This window comes from Micropterus salmoides, unplaced genomic scaffold, assembly GCF_014851395.1.
Source record: "Micropterus salmoides isolate LMB-PRFRI ecotype aquatic unplaced genomic scaffold, ASM1485139v1 Ms_hic_scaffold_13, whole genome shotgun sequence".
Lineage (NCBI taxonomy): Eukaryota > Metazoa > Chordata > Actinopteri > Centrarchiformes > Centrarchidae > Micropterus > Micropterus salmoides.
Genome location: NW_024040374.1, coordinates 12761397 through 12783113, shown reverse-complemented (window position 1 = coordinate 12783113; position 21717 = coordinate 12761397). Strand labels below are relative to the sequence as shown.

General features: G+C 41.7%; 2 protein-coding genes across 2 annotated transcripts; both read left to right on the top strand.

The window, feature by feature from the left end:
- The first annotated feature begins 643 nt into the window (after positions 1-643).
- On the top strand, positions 644-15962 carry LOC119900555 (WD repeat-containing protein 47-like). The gene is made up of 16 exons (XM_038715625.1): positions 644-844; positions 2241-2431; positions 2540-2623; positions 3923-4007; positions 4515-4823; positions 5213-5652; positions 7634-7727; positions 8656-8828; positions 9132-9389; positions 9709-9784; positions 11578-11735; positions 12034-12203; positions 12440-12610; positions 12793-12924; positions 13363-13581; positions 13905-15962. The coding sequence occupies exons 2-16, from the start codon at positions 2274-2276 to the stop codon at positions 14045-14047; spliced, it is 2670 nt and encodes an 889-aa protein (XP_038571553.1). The 5' UTR covers positions 644-844; positions 2241-2273; the 3' UTR covers positions 14048-15962.
- Positions 15963-16453: 491 nt separating this feature from the next.
- On the top strand, positions 16454-20894 carry lim2.2 (lens intrinsic membrane protein 2.2). The gene is given in 5 exon segments (XM_038715624.1): positions 16454-16576; positions 18153-18375; positions 19540-19680; positions 20012-20146; positions 20743-20894. Coding segments are annotated over 5 exon segments (693 nt in total). The 3' UTR covers positions 20814-20894.
- The last annotated feature ends 823 nt before the right edge of the window (positions 20895-21717 follow it).

Here is a 21717-nt window from a genome sequence, read left to right as displayed (position 1 = left end):
TTTTTTGTCGGATCAAAATTTCCTCTACAAACTTTTATCAGCTTGGTCCAGAGATTATCGTACCAAGTTTGGTGTCGATCGGACTTGCGGCTTTGGACAAGTTAATTAAAATAGGATTTTCAGTTTTCCGGATTTTGCAAGAAAAATTATAGGCGGAAATGGGCGTGGCCTATACCACGAGATTCAGCTCGATCCCCCGAACGCGTGGATATAAGGTTTTTGATATCCGCCTTCGTAGGCGGGAGTTCCAAGCCCAAACGCGTTGACCTTGCTTATAGCGCCCCCTAGAGGTAGAAGTGTGCGGATTTTTGCACCTGGGTTACTCTTGGGGCTGTGAAGCTACCCTGTGAGTGTCATGTCCCCAGCAGTTACCGTCTAGGCTGCAGTATGAGTTTTATGCATGGATGAATAAAAATAATAATAATAATAAAAATCCGAGCGAACACAATAGGATTTCCAGCTCCGCTGGTACTGGGAACCGCGATGTCTTGCATTCGCGGGTTCGCAGCCCACTCGGGCTTGGACCCCTAATTATTGACATTTACTGATGGATTTCCATTTGCCTCTAACATTACATCAGTTTGAGATGGATGGCTGTGCTGTAGGTGTGACCACTAGGCGTCATCGCTACAGTTGATTGGTGGTTTGCGGCTGCGTCCGCATGGCAACCGTGAGCTGTGTACAAGAAAGAAGGCAGAAGTGACCTTTCTGGAGAGACTCTGGCTGGTATTTCAACATCCAAACACCAGTTTCTCGGCTCTGCTTCGTAGTTACACTTACATTTGGAGTCTGCAGACGGATTGGAGCGGCTTTAATGCGGCGTGCTGTTGGTGCAGACTGACAGGTGAGGAGTTGGCACGGATTCACCGTGGCGTGTTAGCCTCTTACCACCGGTGTAGTTCTGCACTATATCCCGCATATTATAGGGGAATGAGTTAGCTTCTGTTGTTCTGCATGCCAGTCCACTGAACGGCTGTGCGTGTGTTTGCGCGCTCTGTGCTGTCATGCTCACGTAAACTGCCTGAGCGCAGTTAAAAGTGCTGAGGCTATCGTGGTTGGGCCGCAGACCTGCTGTCAGGACCAGAGCTGGATGTTGTCTTGTGCAGGGAGGGACAGGGCGGTGTCACCAGCTGCTCTGCCTCCAGCACAGACACACGGCGTCTCTTTAGGTTTGAGGTTTACATTTAGCTGACACTTTTTATCCAAAGCGACTTACAAAATCTATACAGTATGTCAGAGGTCGCCAGCCTCTGGAGCAACGAGGGGTTATGTTACTGTGGGGAACTGAACCCGGGTCGACCACGCCAAAGGCATGTGTTTTATCCACTGCTCCATCCCCACCCTCTCTTTACATACTCAGGGCGAGTGGATCATGCGTAATGAAAGATCCCTTTATGTCTTGTTATTGCTGCCATGATTAACCAATTGCATCCTTAGATATTTCTTATCGTAGGAAACATAGCCACCCTGTATGCATATTATTGTGCAAAAAGGTAATTATTATTATTGTTTGCTGTGGAATGGACACCCATGAGAATGTTACGGAAATGCTACATTTCAGATATGCTGTGCCAAATGATAAGATACCAGTCACACACCCAGTCGCACAATAAACTCACTTTAAAATAACCTAATTTAGAAGCACAGGCACACCAGAAGCTCCTGCAGAAATATTTTGTAATTGGTCCTTAGTGTGCAGTAGACATCAGTGTGGAATAGAAGTATGCATGAGTATTTGTGAGTGTTTACATCATTAACATTGATCTTAAACTGTTAAGCTGCCTCCAGGCAACCTCCACATACACACACACAGCGCATAGCAGTTAGCAAAAACTAACTAGATATTATTGTTTGATCAAAAAATAACTTACCTACCATGTTTCTTAAATCGAGTAAGAAGCCTATGTTTTTACCTTTTACACAATTTGTCAGCAGAACATATTAAAATACTTCAAACATAAACAGATTGCATGTTAATATTGACATAAACAATAGCTTGACAGTCACACAGACACCAATACCGAGTAAGTCTTTGCTGGTGCAATAAATTAATTTAGCCTTTGTTTTTGGGGGTAACCTCAAGTAATTTAATTGAAATAGGTAGCATTTCCTTTAAATTATGTCTCTATGTATGGTCAATTTAGAATGAAACTCTTTGGAAAAAAATGCATTTTTCTTTATTGATGCAACTTTGTCAACACCAAGTCCCATCTCCTCTTCTCCCTCTGTCTGTATTCCAGCCAGCTGTAAGCTGCCACAACAGATTTGTAATCATGACGGCAGAGGAGACAATCAGCATTAAGGAGGCGGAGGTGATCAAGGTGATGCTGGACTTCCTGAACTCCAGGAAGCTGCACATCAGTATGCTGGCCTTAGAGAAGGAGAGCGGCGTCATTAATGGACTCTACTCCGATGACATGCTCTTCCTCAGGTATGATTGTACAGCAGACTCATGTGGCAGAGTGGAGAAGACCATAGTGTCCTGAAAGGGAAGATTAGACTTTCAAAAATAAATAATTCATTTTGCTGCTTTCAATAGGCAACTCATTCTGGACGGGCAGTGGGAGGAGGTGATGCAGTTCATTCAGCCTCTAGAAGGAATGGACACGTTTGACAAGAAAAGGTGAGGGAAATAATGTGTGCGTATGTAACGTGACATCTAAAAACAGACGGCTCTTTTAAAGGTAATTGCTGTACATCAACCAGAGTGACTTTGTTGTTGAGGCATTATGAGGAGAAGATGAGGCCTAACTGAAACTCAGCTTTTTGAGTTAGAGTTCTCAGCAGCCTACAGCTGGAAAATATCTTATTTGACTACGGTTGTATTGCCTGTTTGTCTATATTTCAAGTATACTATTAAGTATTGATGCTGTTTCCCTTCACTGGTGACTGTGTTGAGCTAGGTCAAGTCCCAGTGCTGATGTGGCATGATCATGCCATTAATAACAGCCTCTGTCTCTTACCAACAACCAAACACTCAACACATGAAGAACATTTTTGCACCTAGTTGTGCTCCCTAATTAAATAAATGTATCAAAATAACTAAATCCAGGGAATGTTACATGAGGGATAAACAATATGGCCTATAAAGTATATTATATAAATATATTATTTTCTTGAAGAGGTGGTATTATGGTTTTTGGCTTTTTCCCTCTCCTTTATAAATCTTTTTTTGTGCATGTACTAGTTTTGCAAAATGAAAAAGCCCAAAGTCCTACCCAAAGGGAGTTCCCATCTCCCACAGAAAACACTGCTCTGAACTGCCTGAAAACAGCTCGTTTGTAGTCCAGCCTTTACTTCCCTTTCTTGTGACGTCACAATGAAAATACGTGTCATAATGCTTGCTGAGCGACTAGTCCGACACGCCCTCAAAAACACCGGTGGAAAAACACTGAGCTGCAGCACACACCTCTCCTCTCCCTTTCAAACACTAGCGACCCTCCATGCAGTCAATGGACATGAAGTTGTTACTGTGATGTAGAAACAGAGCTCAGTTAAAACTTTATGGATGAAAGATACTTTTGTTACAGATTAATAACTCACCACTCTGAAACTCTTGCTCCAGTCCAAATTGCCAACCGGGTCGGCAACATGTAGCCTACAGCTGAATCTAAGCTGTTTACCATCTTTTCGCTGACCCGCCTTTCTCTGCTTCTGATTGGCTAGTAGTCCTTAACTAGGAACTATGCATGTGCAACTCCCAACAAAGATTATTTAGAGATAAGATGAACTCCATAGCTAAAACGAAACCTTCAACACAGGGTGAAAAGAGGAGCTGCAGAAATGTGCAGTATGACAAAAAATATGGAGTTTTTTGAAAATTAAACCATGTAAACCTGTTCTGGTACAACCCCTAAATAGGATTTTGAACCTGAAAATTAGCACAATACCACCTCTTTAATACAGATATTTGTGTTTCCAGGTTCCGCTACATCATTCTGAAGCAGAAGTTTCTGGAAGCTCTGTGTGTAAATAACGCCATGTCTGCTGCTGAAGACCCTACGAACGTATGTAAATATGTGATGAGGAAATAAGGATGTTTGAATTTGAACATAGTCTCGCTAGATAAGATGAACAAAAGGGACAGTAGTAGAAGTCATCAGATTGTGCTCATAAATAAAAATTCCGCCTGGTGGGAAACCAAATACACTCAAAATATCCTTGAGCATGGCAACCTAATATGTCTCTGCTCAGCAGAAGAAACGATTGAATTGAGATGATAATGCTCTTTGTGAGTATGAAGCTTCTTCTAAAACTTCTTACAAACATTAGACTTATCATGAGGCACATTAGCTCTCCACACTGCAACCCAAATAGATAACATTGTTAGGTAGGTTGGCAGCTTCTTAAGCTAGTGTGAAGCTGGTTTTACTGGCTGACATTTTTATGGCCTTTGAACATTATCAGATACCCTACATTTTTGTTGAACAGCCAATTTCACCCTTTATCATCAAACACATCAGAGAAAGCGTCTTAACAGCCACATACTCACTTGTCTTCTCTGAATTTTACAGCTGGAGCTCACCATGCAGGGGGCTGTCAAGTGCCTCCATGAACTGGAGGAGTTCTGTCCGACCAAGGAGGACTACAGCAAGCTGTGTCTCCTCCTCACCCTGCCACGCCTCACCCACCACGCCGAGTTCAAAGACTGGAACCCAAGCACGGCACGTGTCCATTGCTTCGAGGAAGCCTGCGCCATGGTAGCTGAGTTCATCCCTGCGGACAGGAAGCTGAGTGAGGCAGGCTTCAGGGCGAGTGGGAACCGCCTCTTCCAGCTGCTCATTAAAGGGATCCTTTACGAGTGCTGTGTCGAGTTCTGTCAGGTAACTTGATACCCTAAAACAGGGTTTTCCCAAACCTCTCCTGGAGTACCCCCTTGTCCTGCATGGTTTAGATTTCTCCCTGCTCCAACACAGCAGATTCAAGTAATCAACTTATTATCTCCTTTGGGAAACAATATCCTAAAAGTTCAAAGGGTTACAAGAAAACTTCAGTGGCTATTAAAAGGCCGAAACATAATGCTACCTCTCCAAACCGATAGAGATACTCGGAAATCCACTGAAAGACATTTTCACATTTTTTAAGGGTTTTAGGTCTAATGTAATCTTAAATGGGTATTCGATCCTATTTGAATGTGGAAAGTCTGATTGCACTTGTACATTTATTTCAAAATCATTAAAGCTAACAAAACCCCTCTCCTTCTGTTTTCCAGAGTAAAGCAACTGGTGAGGAGATCACTGAGGGTGAAGTGTTGCTTGGCGTGGATTTGCTTTGCGGGAATGGCTGTGATGAACTGGACTTGTCACTGCTCTCCTGGCTGCAGAACCTTCCTCCTGGTGCCTTCTCCTGCGCCTTCCAGCAAAAGACCCTCAACATACACGTGGACCGTCTGGTGAAGCCTAGCAAGGCCGGCCACGCCGACCTCCTCACTCCGCTAATCAACCGCCTGTCCCCCTGCCCTAACTCATCCTGCCACCAGAGGCCTCATTCGGCAGACACTTATATGTCCAGATCCCTCAACCCAGCTTTAGACGGCCTGTCGCACGGTCTAGCAGCCCAGGACAAGAGAGGCATGGAGGCCAACGTGAAGTCTGCCCTCAGTCGGAGCTTAGTGGAGAATAATGTGCATCACCAGGACGATTCACCTGAAAGGTAAGGGTCAAAGCTTGAGCACACCTAGGACACATGCTTTTTGGAGGTATTTAGTATTTGGAGGACCAGATGGATGGAGTTAAACACTGCAGATGTCTGCAGCAACGCACAGTACATGTCAAAGCATACCATTCATTTGCTTTACAAAACTATGTGTGTGTGTGTGTGTGTGTGTGTGTGTGTGTGTGTGTATGTATTACTGCAAAACTAATTTTCCTCTGTAGCAACACATTTTATTGTCTTCTGAAAGAAAACGTATTCACATTATTACATACTGTTTTGTAATTATTGCTACATTCTCTTGAATAATGTATCCTTCACTAACCTCAGTCCTCTGAGTCATAAAACAACATTATGTAGCATGCTTAAATTAAAACAAATCCAAAAAGATCCTTGTGAATAAACTGAGCAGCTAATGGCTGCACTTACTTGTGAAAGAAAAAATTAATTTATGAAATACAAAAAGATATAATATATATTATATTATAAATTATATAATATTCTTCTATTGTATAATAATATTACACTCAAACCCATAAAAAATGCATCTTGAACTGACAGCTGTCGTGATATATATTTACACATGAGACTATTCTGCTGAAATCACCTCTGTGTAAAATGAAACCATGTGTCATTATTATATTGTGTAGAATTGAATTGCTATTTAATAGTGATCCATGCCATCTGTTTTTTTTTTTTACATTTCTTACCAAGCTTTCACTTTTTTGTTTTTTTTCGCATTAGCATGGGCAACCTTAGATAAGAGGTAGATCTTGTTTTATGACACAATCTGTAGCTCCATTAATCCCATTAGGCCTGCCACGTCTGACATCTCCTATAGTGCTGCACAAAGCATATTAAACTGCAGCTCAGTGTTGATCGGATGCAATATAATCTAAAGCTTTCACCTAATGAGACATTATTGAAAATCACAGTACTAAACCTTGTACTAATTTAAGGCTGTACCAACTGGTCTGAAGAGAAGGTTGTTGCTGCTTAAATGTAAATAAAACCTAAAAAATATCTGGAGTGACATATTTAACTGTCTTTCCAAACAATGTTGAATAAATATCCAGCTGGATTGTAATCTGGCTATTTTTGGTTGCTCTGACAGTACAAAGGCCCTTCCTTCTGATCAGAAGCAGATTCTTAGAGGAGGTATGGTTGCAGCAAAAAATTATGCTGTGCCCTTAATCTGAGCAAACTTTGATCTTGCACTCTGATACTCTGGCAGCCCTCCATCTGTTTTTTTTCTTCCCTTTCTACCCTTATCCCTGTTTCTGTTCTGTTCCTTTTTTTTGATTGCTGTCTTCTAGTTTTATTGTGGGATTGTTATGAGAAAATAAAGTAATAATGAAAAAGAAGCTAATACAGCACAGGTAGAGTGCATTCTGTGTGTGATGAAAGCACTTGGGAAGTAAGTTTAAAATCCATCAAATCATTAGAGGAAAGCTGACAGGTTTGCTTTACAAGGTTACTGCAAATAAAATGCTACACCACTAAGTAACAGGTTATGTGTTCTGAGGGTTTTGAGGCATCAAATGAGAAAGAGCCATTGTGAACTGAACAGTTTGCCTGACTTTCCACTTCCCTCTGGCTCCACCTGCTGAATGTAATTAATGTGCACAACTGGTACAAAGTGAGATCACTACATTCTCTTACCAGGTTCAGGATTTTGTCTTGCAGTACGGTATCCAACTTTATAAATCATTACAATGAATCAAATAGGCAACAAAACAAAATTATTCTTTAATTAAACCCAATATAAACACATTTTTCACATCTCTTGGTTGTTTTCTAATAAGTAATGACACTTTTTAACAAAGTGAGCCGTCAATTAATAATATTATTTATTTTCTTTTGCTACATACAGTATAGTCCTTGAGTTTACTTGCATTGTATTGTTTTACTTACTACTTGAATTTTAACCAATGAATTTCAAAAGAATTTGTTGTTGACATGTGCATTTTCCTGACCACAGGAAGCACCCACAAGGGCTGGACGGACCCAACACCACACGCACGCCTCTGACCCCTGGAAAAGATGGGTCACCCTGCAGCACAGAAACAAATGAGGTAATAAGAACACTATAAGCCATGCCTTGTTGCATGTGTGGTTATTGTACATACATTATAAACGACAGATCAATGATAAGAATAAGCACAAAGACATTTCGGATATGGAGGGGTGGAGTGTCTCACATTTGGTTGCTCAAGCTAAATTCATTTCATGACTTTTGTGAAGACTGTAATAAGAAATAGCCAAGGTTGTCTGTCTGGTCACTTGAGTCAAAGTCAAAGGGAGATTTTCCGTCTATCTGCCCTCCACAGTCATTATTCCAGATTTAGAATAGATTTCCCCTGAACCCCTTGAACCTCGTCTCCACGCCGACACGGCCTCATAAATCCCTCCCCAATTTTCTACCACACCTTTCCAAGGGGCACTAGCGTCCTCGGGGCCCCCCTGTCCCAGTGAGGAGGGTGGAGGTCATGGACACTTGAGGAAGATGATCTGGTTTGATGTGCGGTCACACCCAATATGGCTTTCTGCTTCCATCATCGCTCATCTTTATGCATCCCAGGTCCCATCGAAAGGAGCACAGTAGCTTGAGATTGGATTGTTGTGTGTGTGTGTGTGTGTGTGTGTGTGTGTGTGTGTGTGTGTGTGTGTGTGTGAGAGAAGTGGTGAGAGAGATGAAGGGGAATATACTGTAGACCCACTGGAAATGATGAGGTCCTTGAAAACTTTTTATGGGATGGATGATGGAGGACGAGGCCTTGGGAATTGAAGAGTTGTCAGTAGTGGCTAGAGTAAAGGAGAGAGTTTGTCTATTATAATATGGTGTGTGTGTGTGTGTGTGTGTGTGGCGGCACTGCCAAGTGTTGAAGCAGAGAATACTGAAAGGCAATAATAAATATTAGTCATTCAGGTTGCAGGGCCTGTTCATGTGTTGCTTCTGAGTCTTTTCATGTTGACTCACTGCGTGCATGTGTGTTTGTCCAGCATGTTGACTCCACAGAGCACATCCAGGAGTATCACAGGCAGCGTCTCCGTGTTCAACAGCATCTGGAGCAGAAGAAGCAGCAGAGACAACTTTACCAGCAGATGCTGCTGGAGGGAGGGGTGAAGCCGCAAGACGGAGCCCAAAACAACCTCACTGAGACCTTCCTCAGCAGGTGAGGATGTGAAAAGATTACACGTCAGTGATTCAACGAATGAAACGTCTGTGAAGGTTCTCAGTCATCCAGATCATAGTTATCCAAAGAAGGTTAAAATCAAGGGCAACGGGACACCTTGACACCTCTATCAAACCATCCATCCTCTGTCTAAAATATGCACCTGGTGATCCTCACCCGGGTTGAGAAGCTGTCGCTTAACAGAGGAGGGGGTCTACGCCACCACTGCCAAGTCCAGTTGCCCTTGATTTTTAACCTTCTTTGGATTACTAATGGAGACAAAGAGATCTTGTTTTTGTCTAGATCCATTCAGAAGTTGGAGGAGATGAATGTGAGCACTGACCACAGAGGCGATGAGGTGATGACACATCTGGGCCAGCAGTGGAACGGACTGACAGAGAACGGCAGCACTTCAAGTCCCAGAACCAGCAACACCCACAACACCCCAGACACCGGGCCGCCAAAGGACAAGCCAGGTGGGGGGGTCAGCAGCACCCCGTTAAGGACCGGGAGCCCCGGCTTGCCTTCCCTCAGCGAGTCCCCAGTTCCTGGCAGTCAAAGGTAAGAGCCTGCTGAGTTCCTGGTCATCACAATACCTAAACATCAACCTGTCATATTTGGCTTCATATTTGAAAGGATACTTTTTTTCTGTTGAAATTGTAATTTGTTGTTGACTAGCTATCATCAGACTCTAAGCAAAAAAGATAACATTTCATATTGGTTCGAATATTGATCTGTAAGCAGATAACACAAACTCCTGATCTTTATATTAAGCGGTCACTATCCGTTGTGAAATAATAATAGTGTACAAGATAAATCACATATAGAATGAATTTACCTTTCTGTGTGTGTGTGTGTGTGTGTGTATTTTTATTATCAGTGGAGAGAGGATCCGAGTGTCTTGTCCCACAGTCCAAGATGATTCTGCCTGCTCTGCGACACGTAACTCACAAGAGGTACAGCAAACAAACTTTTAAAAGTACAAACCCGATTCCAAAAAAGTTGGGACACTGTACAAATTGTGAATAAAAACAGAATGCAATGATGTGGAAGTTTAAAATTTCAATATTTTATTCAGAATACAACATAGATGACATATCAAATGTTGAAACTGAGAAAATTTATAATTTTAAGGGGAAAATAAGTTGACTCCAAATTTCATGGCATCAACACATCTCAAAAAAGTTGGGACAAGGCCATGTTTACCACTGTGTGGCATCCCCTCTTCTTTTTATAACAGTCTGCAAACGTCTGGGGACTGAGGAGACAAGTTGCTCAAGTTTAGGAATAGGAATGTTGTCCCATTCTTGTCTAATACAGGCTTCTAGTTGCTCAACTGTCTTAGTTCTTCTTTGTTGCATCTTCCTCTTTATGATGCGCCAAATGTTTTCTATGGGTGAAAGATCTGGACTGCAGGCTGGCCATTTCAGTACCCGAATCCTTCTTCTACTCAGCCATGATGTTGTAATTGATGCAGTATGTGGTCTGGCATTGTCATGTTGGAAAATGCAAGGTCTTCCCTGAAAGAGACGACGTCTGGATGGGAGCATATGCTGTTTTAGAACTCGTATATACCTTTCAGCATTGATGGTGCTTTTCCAGATGTGTAAGCTTCCCATGCCATCAGAGATGCAGGCTTCTGAACTGAGCGCTGATAACAACTTGGGTTGTTCTTGTCCTCTTTAGTCCGGATGACATCGCGTCCCAGTTTTCCAAAACAAACGTCAAATTTTGAGTTTTATACTTTGCCACAGTCCATTTTAAATTAGAATGCAATGATGCATTGGCCCAGAGAAAACGCCTGCACTTCTGGATCCTGTTTAGATATGGCTTCTTCTTTGACCTATAGAGTTTTAGCCGGCAACGGCGAATGGCACGGTGAATTGTGTTCATCAACAATGTTTTCTGGAAGTATTCCTGAGCCCATGTTGTGATTTCCATTACAGTAGCATTCCTGTATGTGATGCAGTGCCGTCTAAGGGCCCGAAGATCACGGGCATCCGGTATGGTTTTCTGGCCTTGACCCTTACGCACAGAGATTGTTCCAGGTTCTCTGAATCTTTGGATATTATGCACTGTAGATGATGATTTTTCTCTGAGAAACTCCTTTCTGATATTGCTCCACTATTTTTTTGCCGCAGCATTGGTGGAATTGGTGATCCTCTGCCCATCTTGACTTCTGAGAGACACTGCCGCTCTGAGAGGCTCTTTTTATAATTGACCTAATGAGTTGCAAATTGGTCCTCCAGCTGTTCCTTATATGTAATTTTAACTTTTTTATTGCTACTTGTCCCAACGTTTTTGGAATGTGTAGCTCTCATGAAATCCAAATGGAGCCAATATTTGGCATGACATTTCAAAATGTCTCACTTTCAACATTTTATATGTTATCTATATTCTATTGTGAATAAAATATAAGTTTATGAGATTTGTAAATTATTCCATTCCTTTTTTACTCACAATTTGTACAGTGTCCCAACTTTTTTGGAATCGGGTTTGTGTTATTGTTACATTATTTTCTTACTAATTTTGGTATTAGTAGGCCCACTGCGTCTTCTGTTGTGTCCTGCATTGTTTCACTTCGTAACCAACTAAACCTTTGCCTGTCCAATAAAAAATAAATGCCATAAAACATCCACATCTTTGTTTGACCTGTTTTCTAAACGTTAGCCTGAAAGGTATTTGTGTTTCACGTGCTGATGTACATGTAGATCATAGCTGAAAAGGTTATTTTTCTGATCTTGTACAGCCGGGGAAGTCCAAAACACATTTTGTTAAAGTGAGCCAGCTGGAGGACACACAGGCGGTGCGTGCAGTGGCCTTCCATCCCACTGGAGCGCTCTACGCTGTCGGCTCCAACTCAAAAACACTGAGAGTCTGTGCCTACTCAGAAACTCTGACCCCCAGGTAGGAACCATTCACAGGTACCTATATATCCAAACTATGAGATATTCTTACAAGATGAAAGATTATCTGTGTACAAGAAAAAATAGATCATGCACAGAAAATACTGACAGAAAACAGGCCGAGAAGTGTTTTAACATAACTTATGGGGGCAATATGGGGATTTGTGCATCTTGTGAGCACTTGTCATGACCAAGGAAAGTAAAAAGAATAAACCGTTAAATTCCTGCTTTGCACCTTAAAATGAATTTGCTTGTTAGAGAATGTTTAAAGTTAAATTGTATTTTCTTGGCTCGTTCAGTGGTTCTGGTGCAGTCAAGCAGCCAGCGGTGCGCTTCAGAAGGAACAAACACCATAAGGGCTCAATCTACTGCGTAGCCTGGAGCCACTGTGGACAACTGTTGGCTACTGGCTCCAATGATAAATATGTCAAAGTCCTGCCCTTCAATGCAGAGAGCTGCAATGCCACAGGTACTATTTTATGTGTTTTAGCATGCATGAGATAAGAAATGTCCTTTTTCCCAGATAAGGAGCTATGTTTGAATGGTCACCTGCTGTTGTGGTCAGAGTGATTTGGTAAATCTTAACTGTGCTTCAGAAAATGCAGCACAAGTGAAATACAGTTTCAAGAAGAAATATTGAGAGAAGACATTTCATCTTTCTCCTTTCCATTGTGCTTCCACCCCAAATGTATGCCTCTGATTCAGGCCCAGACCTGGAGTTCAGCATGCATGACGGTACCATCAGGGACCTGGCCTTCATGGAGGGCCCTGAGAGTGGAGGATCCATCTTGATCAGTGCCGGGGCCGGAGACTGCAACATCTACACAACAGATTGTCAGAGAGGACAGGGTCTTCACGCCCTGAGCGGACACACCGGTACGTCCAGGTTGCAGACATTTTAAGATTATTATTTCTACATTGTTCCCCAATGAGAAACCAATGAACTCTTGAGATAGTCATAGTAATATAAACTGGGCTTGTAAACCCAACATGTCAGTACAACAAGGTAATGATATAGTATGTACAGTATTTTAAATGTCACCATTTTGTTTGAAAAGGTCACATTCTGACTCTGTACACGTGGGGAGGGTGGATGATCGCCTCTGGCTCCCAGGACAAGACAGTCCGGTTCTGGGACCTGCGGGTGCCCAGCTGTGTCCGGGTGGTAGGCACAACTCTGCACGGCTCAGGTGAGTCACATTCTGACTCTCATCAGAGTAGGGCTGGGCAATAAAACAAATCCATAAAGAAAGACAAAGAAACAAAGTCCAATTAGAATAGTTTAAAATTAACCATTAAAATACAGTTAACCATCTGGTTTCTTCAACTTTCAGTCAGGAGCAGAAATCAGCCTTTAAACTTGAACGAAATAATGATTTGACATTTATCGTGATAATTGATGATAACATTATTGACCATATCACCCAGCCCTACATCAAAGTGGAGTGGATTTATATGGCTGCAAATCACTTGTACCACATTGCTACGTTACAGTGTGGTACCACAGTTAACCCCCGAATAGGCAAAGTTGAAGTTAGTGAGCCATAGATTAAAAAAAAACACACACACACACAAATTAGTTAGAGCCAATCAAAGCATCTCACCCATTACCACCCTGTCTCACGCAGGAAGTGCAGTTGCTTCGGTGGCAGTCGATCCCAGTGGACGCCTGCTGGCCACAGGTCAGGAGGACAGTACCTGCATGTTGTATGACATCAGAGGAGGCCGCATAGTCCAGACATACCGCCCCCACGGCAGTGACATTCGCTCAGTGCGCTTCTCTCCTGGAGCCCATAATCTCCTCACCGGCTCTTATGACAACAAAATCATCATAAGTGACCTTCAAGGTAACAACAATCCAAAATAACATAAATTTATAAGTACTGTATAGTCACATGCTGTACACAAAGGGTTAAAGAAGATCAATAATTTTGTGAAATCCAGTTTGAAAAGGTTAAACTTTCTTAAGAATGTCATATTTTAAAAGTACAAATATAAATTTATTTGAATTAAAATGCCTCTTACAGTTAAAAGATAACCTGACGAATGTTGCTTGCAAGTCCAACTTACTGTCGAAAGAGTCATATTAATGCAACACATGCTGGCAGTGTCTGTGTTTGATCCCACTTTTGCTATTCCTGTGTGACATTTTTCTTTTTTCTGACCCCAGGTGACCTAACAAAGCCCCTCCCTCAGACGCTGGCAGGGGAGCACTGGGACAAAGTGATCCAGTGCAGGTGGCACCCCCATGACCGGACCTTCCTCTCCTCCTCTGCAGATCGAACTGTTGTCCTCTGGGCACCAGGCCCCTGAGTTATTGACTGGAGAAACACTGCTTACCAGCAGCAGCAGCAGCAGCAGGAAGCACAAGAACACAGCATCTGAATACATCCCAGCATGGCATCACTAACTGCTGCGGGGTGTGTGTATATGTGTGTGTGTGTGTGTGTGTGTGTGTGTTGCGTATTAGTGTGCATACATATCGTGAGCCTCAAGCTGATTATATGCTGCTCAGTTTGGAGTTTAGTGTGTGCGTGTGTGTCTTGTGTCTGCATATGTATATGTGTATATAAATTGTGTGACAGATATGTGTTTGAGGTCATTTTAAAGGTCCCAGTTGTGTGTGTGTGTGTGTGTGTGTGTGTGGGTGCGCATTTGCATGCTACCGTTTATGTCTTTGTTAGCATGTGGCGGTGTGTGTGTGTGCAAGCAAACACAGCATTGTAGAAATATGTGTCTGTATTTGGCTTTGCAGTTTGAGAGTAATTAAAGAAAAACAAATTAACGCAGACTAATAAGAACATTTTGCTAATGCCATAAAAAGAGGAAACATGGAGTGTTAATGTGTCTATTCATGTGAGGTTCAGTACCTATTTAGGATGTGTGTGTGTGTGTGTGTGTGTGTGTTCATTGAATACCTAACCACTTTTCTAAGTAGAATTACTTTACTTTACTTTGAATATAGATTGACTAATAAAGCCTGTGTTGAAAGGCATGAGTACGTTCACTGCAAGCACACCTTCAAGTTACTTTAGTTCTTTTCTCACAATGCCAGACTACATTTTAGTCAGCCATAATCAGAACTTGGTACAAAACATGAAGGTCACTTTAGAGGGAATGTTGGTAGAACATAAAGCACTGCTTTTTCCATAGGAAGCAGTGAGCTGGACTCTTTATGTTGTGGAAAGAAGCCACGTTTGGTTATGCATATCATAATGTGCCTTTTTGTAACATTTGTAGAGATTTTCGGATGTGTGTATTTATTGAGAGATTTATTTATTTGCAGCTTTATTTTGGTATTTTCTCATATACCTTGTTATCTGTAAAATGTTTTGTAATGTCGCAGAAAGTGATCACATTGGCTTTTGTGCACACTTCTATAAATTCCCAATGTGTTTTTCCCTGAATCTGTAAATATTGAAAAAGCCAGAGTAATTAGCGCTTTACACAAATGTAGAAAATAAATAATGTTCAGGAATTTTAGTGGATAACAACAAGTCACTTTTATAAATGTGTCTCAGACAAAAAAAATAGTTATTTCAACATTGTGTTCTAGATAGACAACTTGGGGATAAATAAATTTTGAGTCTAAAGTTTTAGAAACATGTTTATGTGGATTCTGGCACATGGATTCACAGTGCTGACTCAGGTGGTTGTTAATAAGCAGATTCATGGTCATTTCAAAAGATGAGCAAAACTCAGTGTAAAGTGATTGGTTGAGGAATATGGAGTATACTTTAAAAAGGAACATATTGCACGAATGACAAAATCTGTCTCTTATACACGGCCAAAGAAAATGTTGGCAGGCTAAACTCAAGAATGGAAAAGATGGTAACTTGGCGCTTGAAAGATAGGAATGCTGCTTCACTGCACAATGTGTAATGACAAATCTGGTCACATCTTTAACTTTTACAAATAAGGATCTGATTTTATCTTCACTTTAACTGAGCACCTATGCAGAAACCGGATGGATGTGGGAGAGAATTTATATCATGAGTTATCCTATTATGCGTCATCTTTTACATGATCTGTGGCTCACAATGGCATACTCTGTCATTTAAAACCTGTGTGGTTTTAAACAATGTGCACACAAATGTGTAATGACAAAACAATGAACTCTCAAAGGGTCAATGGGGTTCAAACTGGTAAAATGATAAAATAGTGGCTGTCTGATAGCACATGCTGTAAGTTAACTGATGGAATAAAGATACAATGTACCACCACACTGCTCATTAATGTGTTGAGTCATTGTGTGTGTTGTTTTGCCAAATAGAACACAAATTCAAATGTGTGCATGAAAAGCATGTTGGGGCCACACACACACGCCTCTGTGTGAACACACGTTGCAGATATATGCAAGGCGCAGTGTGCACAAGCGCTTACTTTCTGCCCTAGGCAATTGCCCATGTTGCTTTTGCATAGTAGGACTGCTAATTCCTGTCATGCACACGCCCATCACTGGCATGGCAAAACCGAGGGGGGGGGGGGGCTTTGGCAGAAAATAATCTCATGATACACTTACTCTAGGTGCCAGATGATTAGCTACTTTTGAGAAAACACGGAGAAAGAAATTGAAAAGAAAAAAAGACAGGGAAGAATGAGAAGACGTCACACTTCACCACAAAGAGATAAAGTGCAAGGGGTTAGAGAAACAGAGGGGTGGTAGAGGGATGGAGGTAAGTGCAGAGAAGAGAGGGTGGGGGATTTACCATCACTCACATGCTGCGCTCGATCATTCCCTCTTTTGTGAAGTGGACAATGAGAGCCAGGGGTCCAGGGCTTAAAAAGGATAGGCACACTGTTACAGCCAGCAACCCTGGAGAGACACCAGCCAACCAAGAGGTATCAGAAAAAAACGTGGACTTAAATAGAATCTGTTTTTACTGTACCTCCCGGAAGATACCACTTTCTTTTAGGGTCTAAAAGGCAAACAACAACTGAGAACCTGCTTATGGAGAACATGCAGAACTAAAAAGGCAGATGAGATGAAGTTTGGAGACCTCCAGGGATACGGCCCTTTACAGCCAACAAACTGGGCCTGGGACCCTGATGCTTGCACGTGTTTCTTGGCAAAAGAACAACGTTGTCACATTTTGGCCTCAGATGTAGAGGTATAATTTGGACGTGATAGTTGAATTTGGTTGGTTTTAAGAGCTGCGGTGACGAGCACGGGAGGTGCAATCGGTGTATGAAATCCTTGGTTTGCTGGCTGTGTGACAGAGAGCAACACTGCTGACAGATCAGTTGCTCAGATTGAAAGATTAGTTTGTGTTGCATAGAGGGGAATTAGTGGTGAACAAAGGCTCTGAACTGCCTGATAGGCAAGCTCATTGTCATACAGGGGTTTGCTGGCTATGACCAATTTGACAGCCTCACTTTCTTGTCTAATGTGTGGGCATGTCCCTTTTTATATTGTTGTTTTGTATTGTATTAAATATTCTTAAAATAAGGACCATCTGGTAACATTTCAAAATCTAAAGGTTTCTTCTTTTGGATTTTATTTTTAGTGTGCAGTGTATCAGAAACCAATTTGATCAATCTATTTGGTCTGCTCTGAAACTACAACGGCCACCTCAACCTGGCTCTGATACAGGTTTGCAGCAGGTCAGTGGAGCCATCATGAGTACCTCCCAGTACTGAAGTTTTGCTGATTCTTATCCGCAGCACATTCAGGAAGCTAAATATTTCGTCATGAGCACTCAGACCTACAGTAACTGAGTTGCCCTAACTGATCTGGATAAGTAAGGATGGGAGAAAGGTCGCACACTGGAATGTGGAATTGGCAAAGAAAATGATGGCAGGCTAAATGATGCTTCACTGAACAATGTGAAATGACAAATCTGGTCACATCTTTAACTTTTACAAATAAGGATCTTATTTTATCTTCACTTTAACAGAGCACCTATGCAGAAACCTGATGGATGGGGGAGATCATTGATATCATAGGTTATCCTATTATGCGTCATCTTTTACTTAATCTGTGGCACACAATGGCATATTCTGTGTCATTTGAAACCTGTGTGGTTAATGTTTGTGCACACAAATATGTAATGGCAAATCAATGAACTGTCACTCTGACCTATAATAACTGAGCTGCCAGGTGCCCGATATGGATAAGGAAGGATAGGAGAAAGGTCGCACTCTGGAATGTGGAATTGGCAAAGAAATGTCACCTTTGTTGATCTTGAGTGGACATGAGTAATGTGTTATTATGGATATTTTTGGCTGATGCAGACTCTCCAAATCTGCGTTCTTTATTATAGCTTGATACATTTTTAATTCAGCATCTGTGCTCTGTCGTTGACAATGACAATTTATATGGATAACTTGTGAATGTTGGGACATCAAAGAGTAAACCACTGAGTATGAGGTCTAAACCATGTTCCTTTCTCCATCCTGTCCTCTCTTCCCTGAACAGTTGCTGAATGTTTAGGAGGACAGCACTTCCCCCGGCTTCTCCACGATGCTGTATACTTTGGCAGGAGGGGGCACGCTCTGCGGTCTGGCTGCCCTCGTGCTTCTGATTGTTTCTACAGCAACAGACTTCTGGATGCAGTATCGATACTCGGGTAGCTCAGCCAATCAGGGGCTTTGGAGGTTCTGCATCAACCACAAATGCCATGCCCACACCATAACTGTAGGTAGGTACTTCATAGGTGACATGTGACCCAAGCTGCCGCCAGCTGATTTTTTACGCTGATATATTTAACATTTTAAGTGGCCAACTGGGTGTTTCTGAGGAAATGATTCCTTCAGGATGTTAATGAATTTACGTCATAGTCAGGAAAACATGTTTATCTATACAATCTGATCAAGTCTGTTGATAAGCACATTAACCCAGTTCAGAAAATTATCTAGATCAGGGGTTTTCAAAGTCTGACACAGCAGGCCTCCCCTCAGACAAAGCTTGGGAAACGGCGCCCCCCTACCACATCTTTAGTTGACCTGGTAAGTTTTGCTCAATTCCTGGATGCCTATGGGATCATGATTATATAATTTGATCCCACATACACTCAACATTTGAGCCGAAATATCATAATATTGTGGTTTGACATAACTTCTGACTACACCAAATAGTTTTAAAAAAGGTCTGTCCTAAGGCATTTATTAGATTCTGACTCTGATGGGAGGAAAACGGTTCCCAAAAACGACTGTATCTCTGAACCCTCACACATGATGTAGGCTATTCTATGTGATCTCCTTTTGATAACTAATGCAATAAGTAATGTAATATTGATTCACTTCCATTCACTGAGCCTCCCCTGAAACTGTTTGGAGCCCCCCTAGGGAGGCCCGCCTCACACTCCTGGTCTAGACAGAATTCCTAGTGACATGAAATAGGCTGTCGGCACGATGGTACAGTGGTTAGCACTGTCGCCTCACAGCAAGGAGTTCCGGGGTTTGAACCTCGGTTGTCCCAGGCCTTTCTGTGGTTGTTTGTTTCTATGTGCCCTGTGAATGGACTGGCGACCTGTGCAGGGTGTACCCCGCCTCTCACCCAATGTGAACTGGGATTGGCTCCAGTCCCCCTGTAACTCTGCACGGATAAGCATGTATAGACAATGGATGGAGGACTTACGCTAGCTAAACACATGACAACCGTAACGTTATTTGTTTTTACTGATGGAAAGAGCACTTAATCAAACTGTAGAAATAGTATTTGAAAGATTAAAAGGAAGACTCAGTATCAAATTGATATCATTGAAATCAAATTGTGGAAAAGTCTTAATTGCACACTACAGAGGAATTCCCTTGATGTAAACATAAAAATGCCAGCATGTGGTCCTGATCTCTTTGTTCTCCAGCCTTCTGGGATGCCACACGGGCCTTCATGTTGCTGGCGGTGCTGAGCTGTTTCGCCGGCGTGGTGCTCGGCCTGAGCGCCTTCACAAATGGCACCAAGAACAGGAGGGTCCGTACAGGCGGCATCGCCCTGGTCCTTTCAGGTAACACACAGAATTACAGGGTGAGCTGGTGGTTAGACAGACTGCCCTGTAAAGGTATCCTGTAGATTTGTTCAGTGAAGCAGTTCATCTGATTATAAACCTGATTTCTTCGAGGCAGAGTGAATATAAGACTACAGAGTAGTTGCAGTGAAATCAACAGTCAGTTCCAAAAACATGTTGGCTGCCATTTTCTTTGCATTACACTTAGCTTTAAAATACAGTATGTTGACAGGTTATAGAGGTGGGAGTGTCTTACATGTATCTAATCTAAATTTTTTCATGTTTTACTAAGTGGATTTTCAAAAATTAACTCTCACCCACCATTCTCAAGGTTTTCTTGCTCTGCTGGCTTTGGCAATTTACACCGGAGTGACCGTCACTTTCTTTGGCAAACGCTTCTTGGACTGGCGCTTTTCCTGGTCCTACATCATCGGCTGGGTTGCCATCATTTTGGCTTTTGCAGCAGGTATTTACCATTTTTATTAATGTGTGTATTTTTATTTATTTAAGTAAAACTGTTCATTGTAAGTGAACTGCAGGGACTGCAACCATTGTCAGCCGCCTGGATAAGAGTATCCAAAGGTGTGCATTGTAACATTTCTTTGTTCAATAAGAAAACCTGTACATGGATCTCCATTCTCAAAAGCGAGTAGACACACACTTTAAGTGTATCCAACGAAGGTTAAAATCATATAGCAGAGATATATGCAGATAACTATGACCTGGATGACTGAGAATCTTCATAGACACACTTTAAGTGGTTGTGCCAGATATTGTATTGTGCATCTGGGATCTATCAAAAAAACATTTTGTGTTGTGCAGTGGCAAAACAGCCTGAGCAGCCCATAGCTACCATATGAAAATTGCAGTCCTAATGATCCACAACTTCCTTTGTAACAAACCTGTGCTTCTCTTCTTTGGTCATAGTGAGATAGATTTTTTTGAAATGAAGTGATTTAATAATAAAACTATATTATTACTTTTGTTACAAAGTTACAAATCCAAGTTACAAATGTATTACATTTTAACTTTCTGATAAAATAAAGTCCTTTTTTCTCACAGGTGCGTTTCAGCTCTGTGCTTACCAGCGGACCACTGCAGAACCTGCTCCTTCAAATAACCCGGAGAGCTGAACAAGATTAGCTCGGGAACTGTTGCATTGGATGTCACTGCTGCTTTTGAGTACCTAGAATGGAATAAATAGAAATCATAGACTCCTGTGTGGTTATACTGACAACAATATTATTATTTTTTTTATCATGACCTCAACATTTAGAAAACATCTGACCTTTTTATCCTGTGGTAACTGGCAGGTCAGCTAATTTGACACCATACATCACCTAGAATAAACTTTCTCACACCTTAATGTACCCAAGATCACCAGACCCTACATACAATTATAATTTGTGAGGTCACTGATGAGTATTTAAATTTAAGACCATTGTTATAGTCTCTAGATTGGTACAGACAAAACAATGAAAGGGGAGAAACATTTCAACATACTACTTTTAATTTCACTAAATGGAATAACACATGAACCATCACAGATTTTGCTAAAAGAGTTTCTGTAAAATTCCTTGGGTGGTGCGTAACTGACATTTTAATTCTCACACTAACTGTAGTGTAGTTGTCTAAAGCGATGTCGGTGTATATGAGATTCTCCACTAGATGGTGGTCTTATGCCACATATAGCAGGCACAACAACCACTGCTGCAAGATGAGGCCCATTTCACAAAGTTCACCTTACTTGCGTTGCCAGAGTTCTGGTTTTACTTGCTCACCAAGCAATGAAAAGTCTGGCTCATGTTTTTTTTCTGCTGACCCTGGACCAACCAAACTATGAACTCATTTACATAAATAAGGCAGTGTTTGGAACAAATATGCAATCAGGAGCACAAGCAACAGCGCAAGAGCAGCAGATTGAATAATAATTAAGTTTAACTATTGATCCCTCTAGGGAATCTGGGTCATGGATAGAATTTAAGCATAGCTTAAGATTAAAAAAGAAGCAAAAGTAATGGGAAATAATACAATATC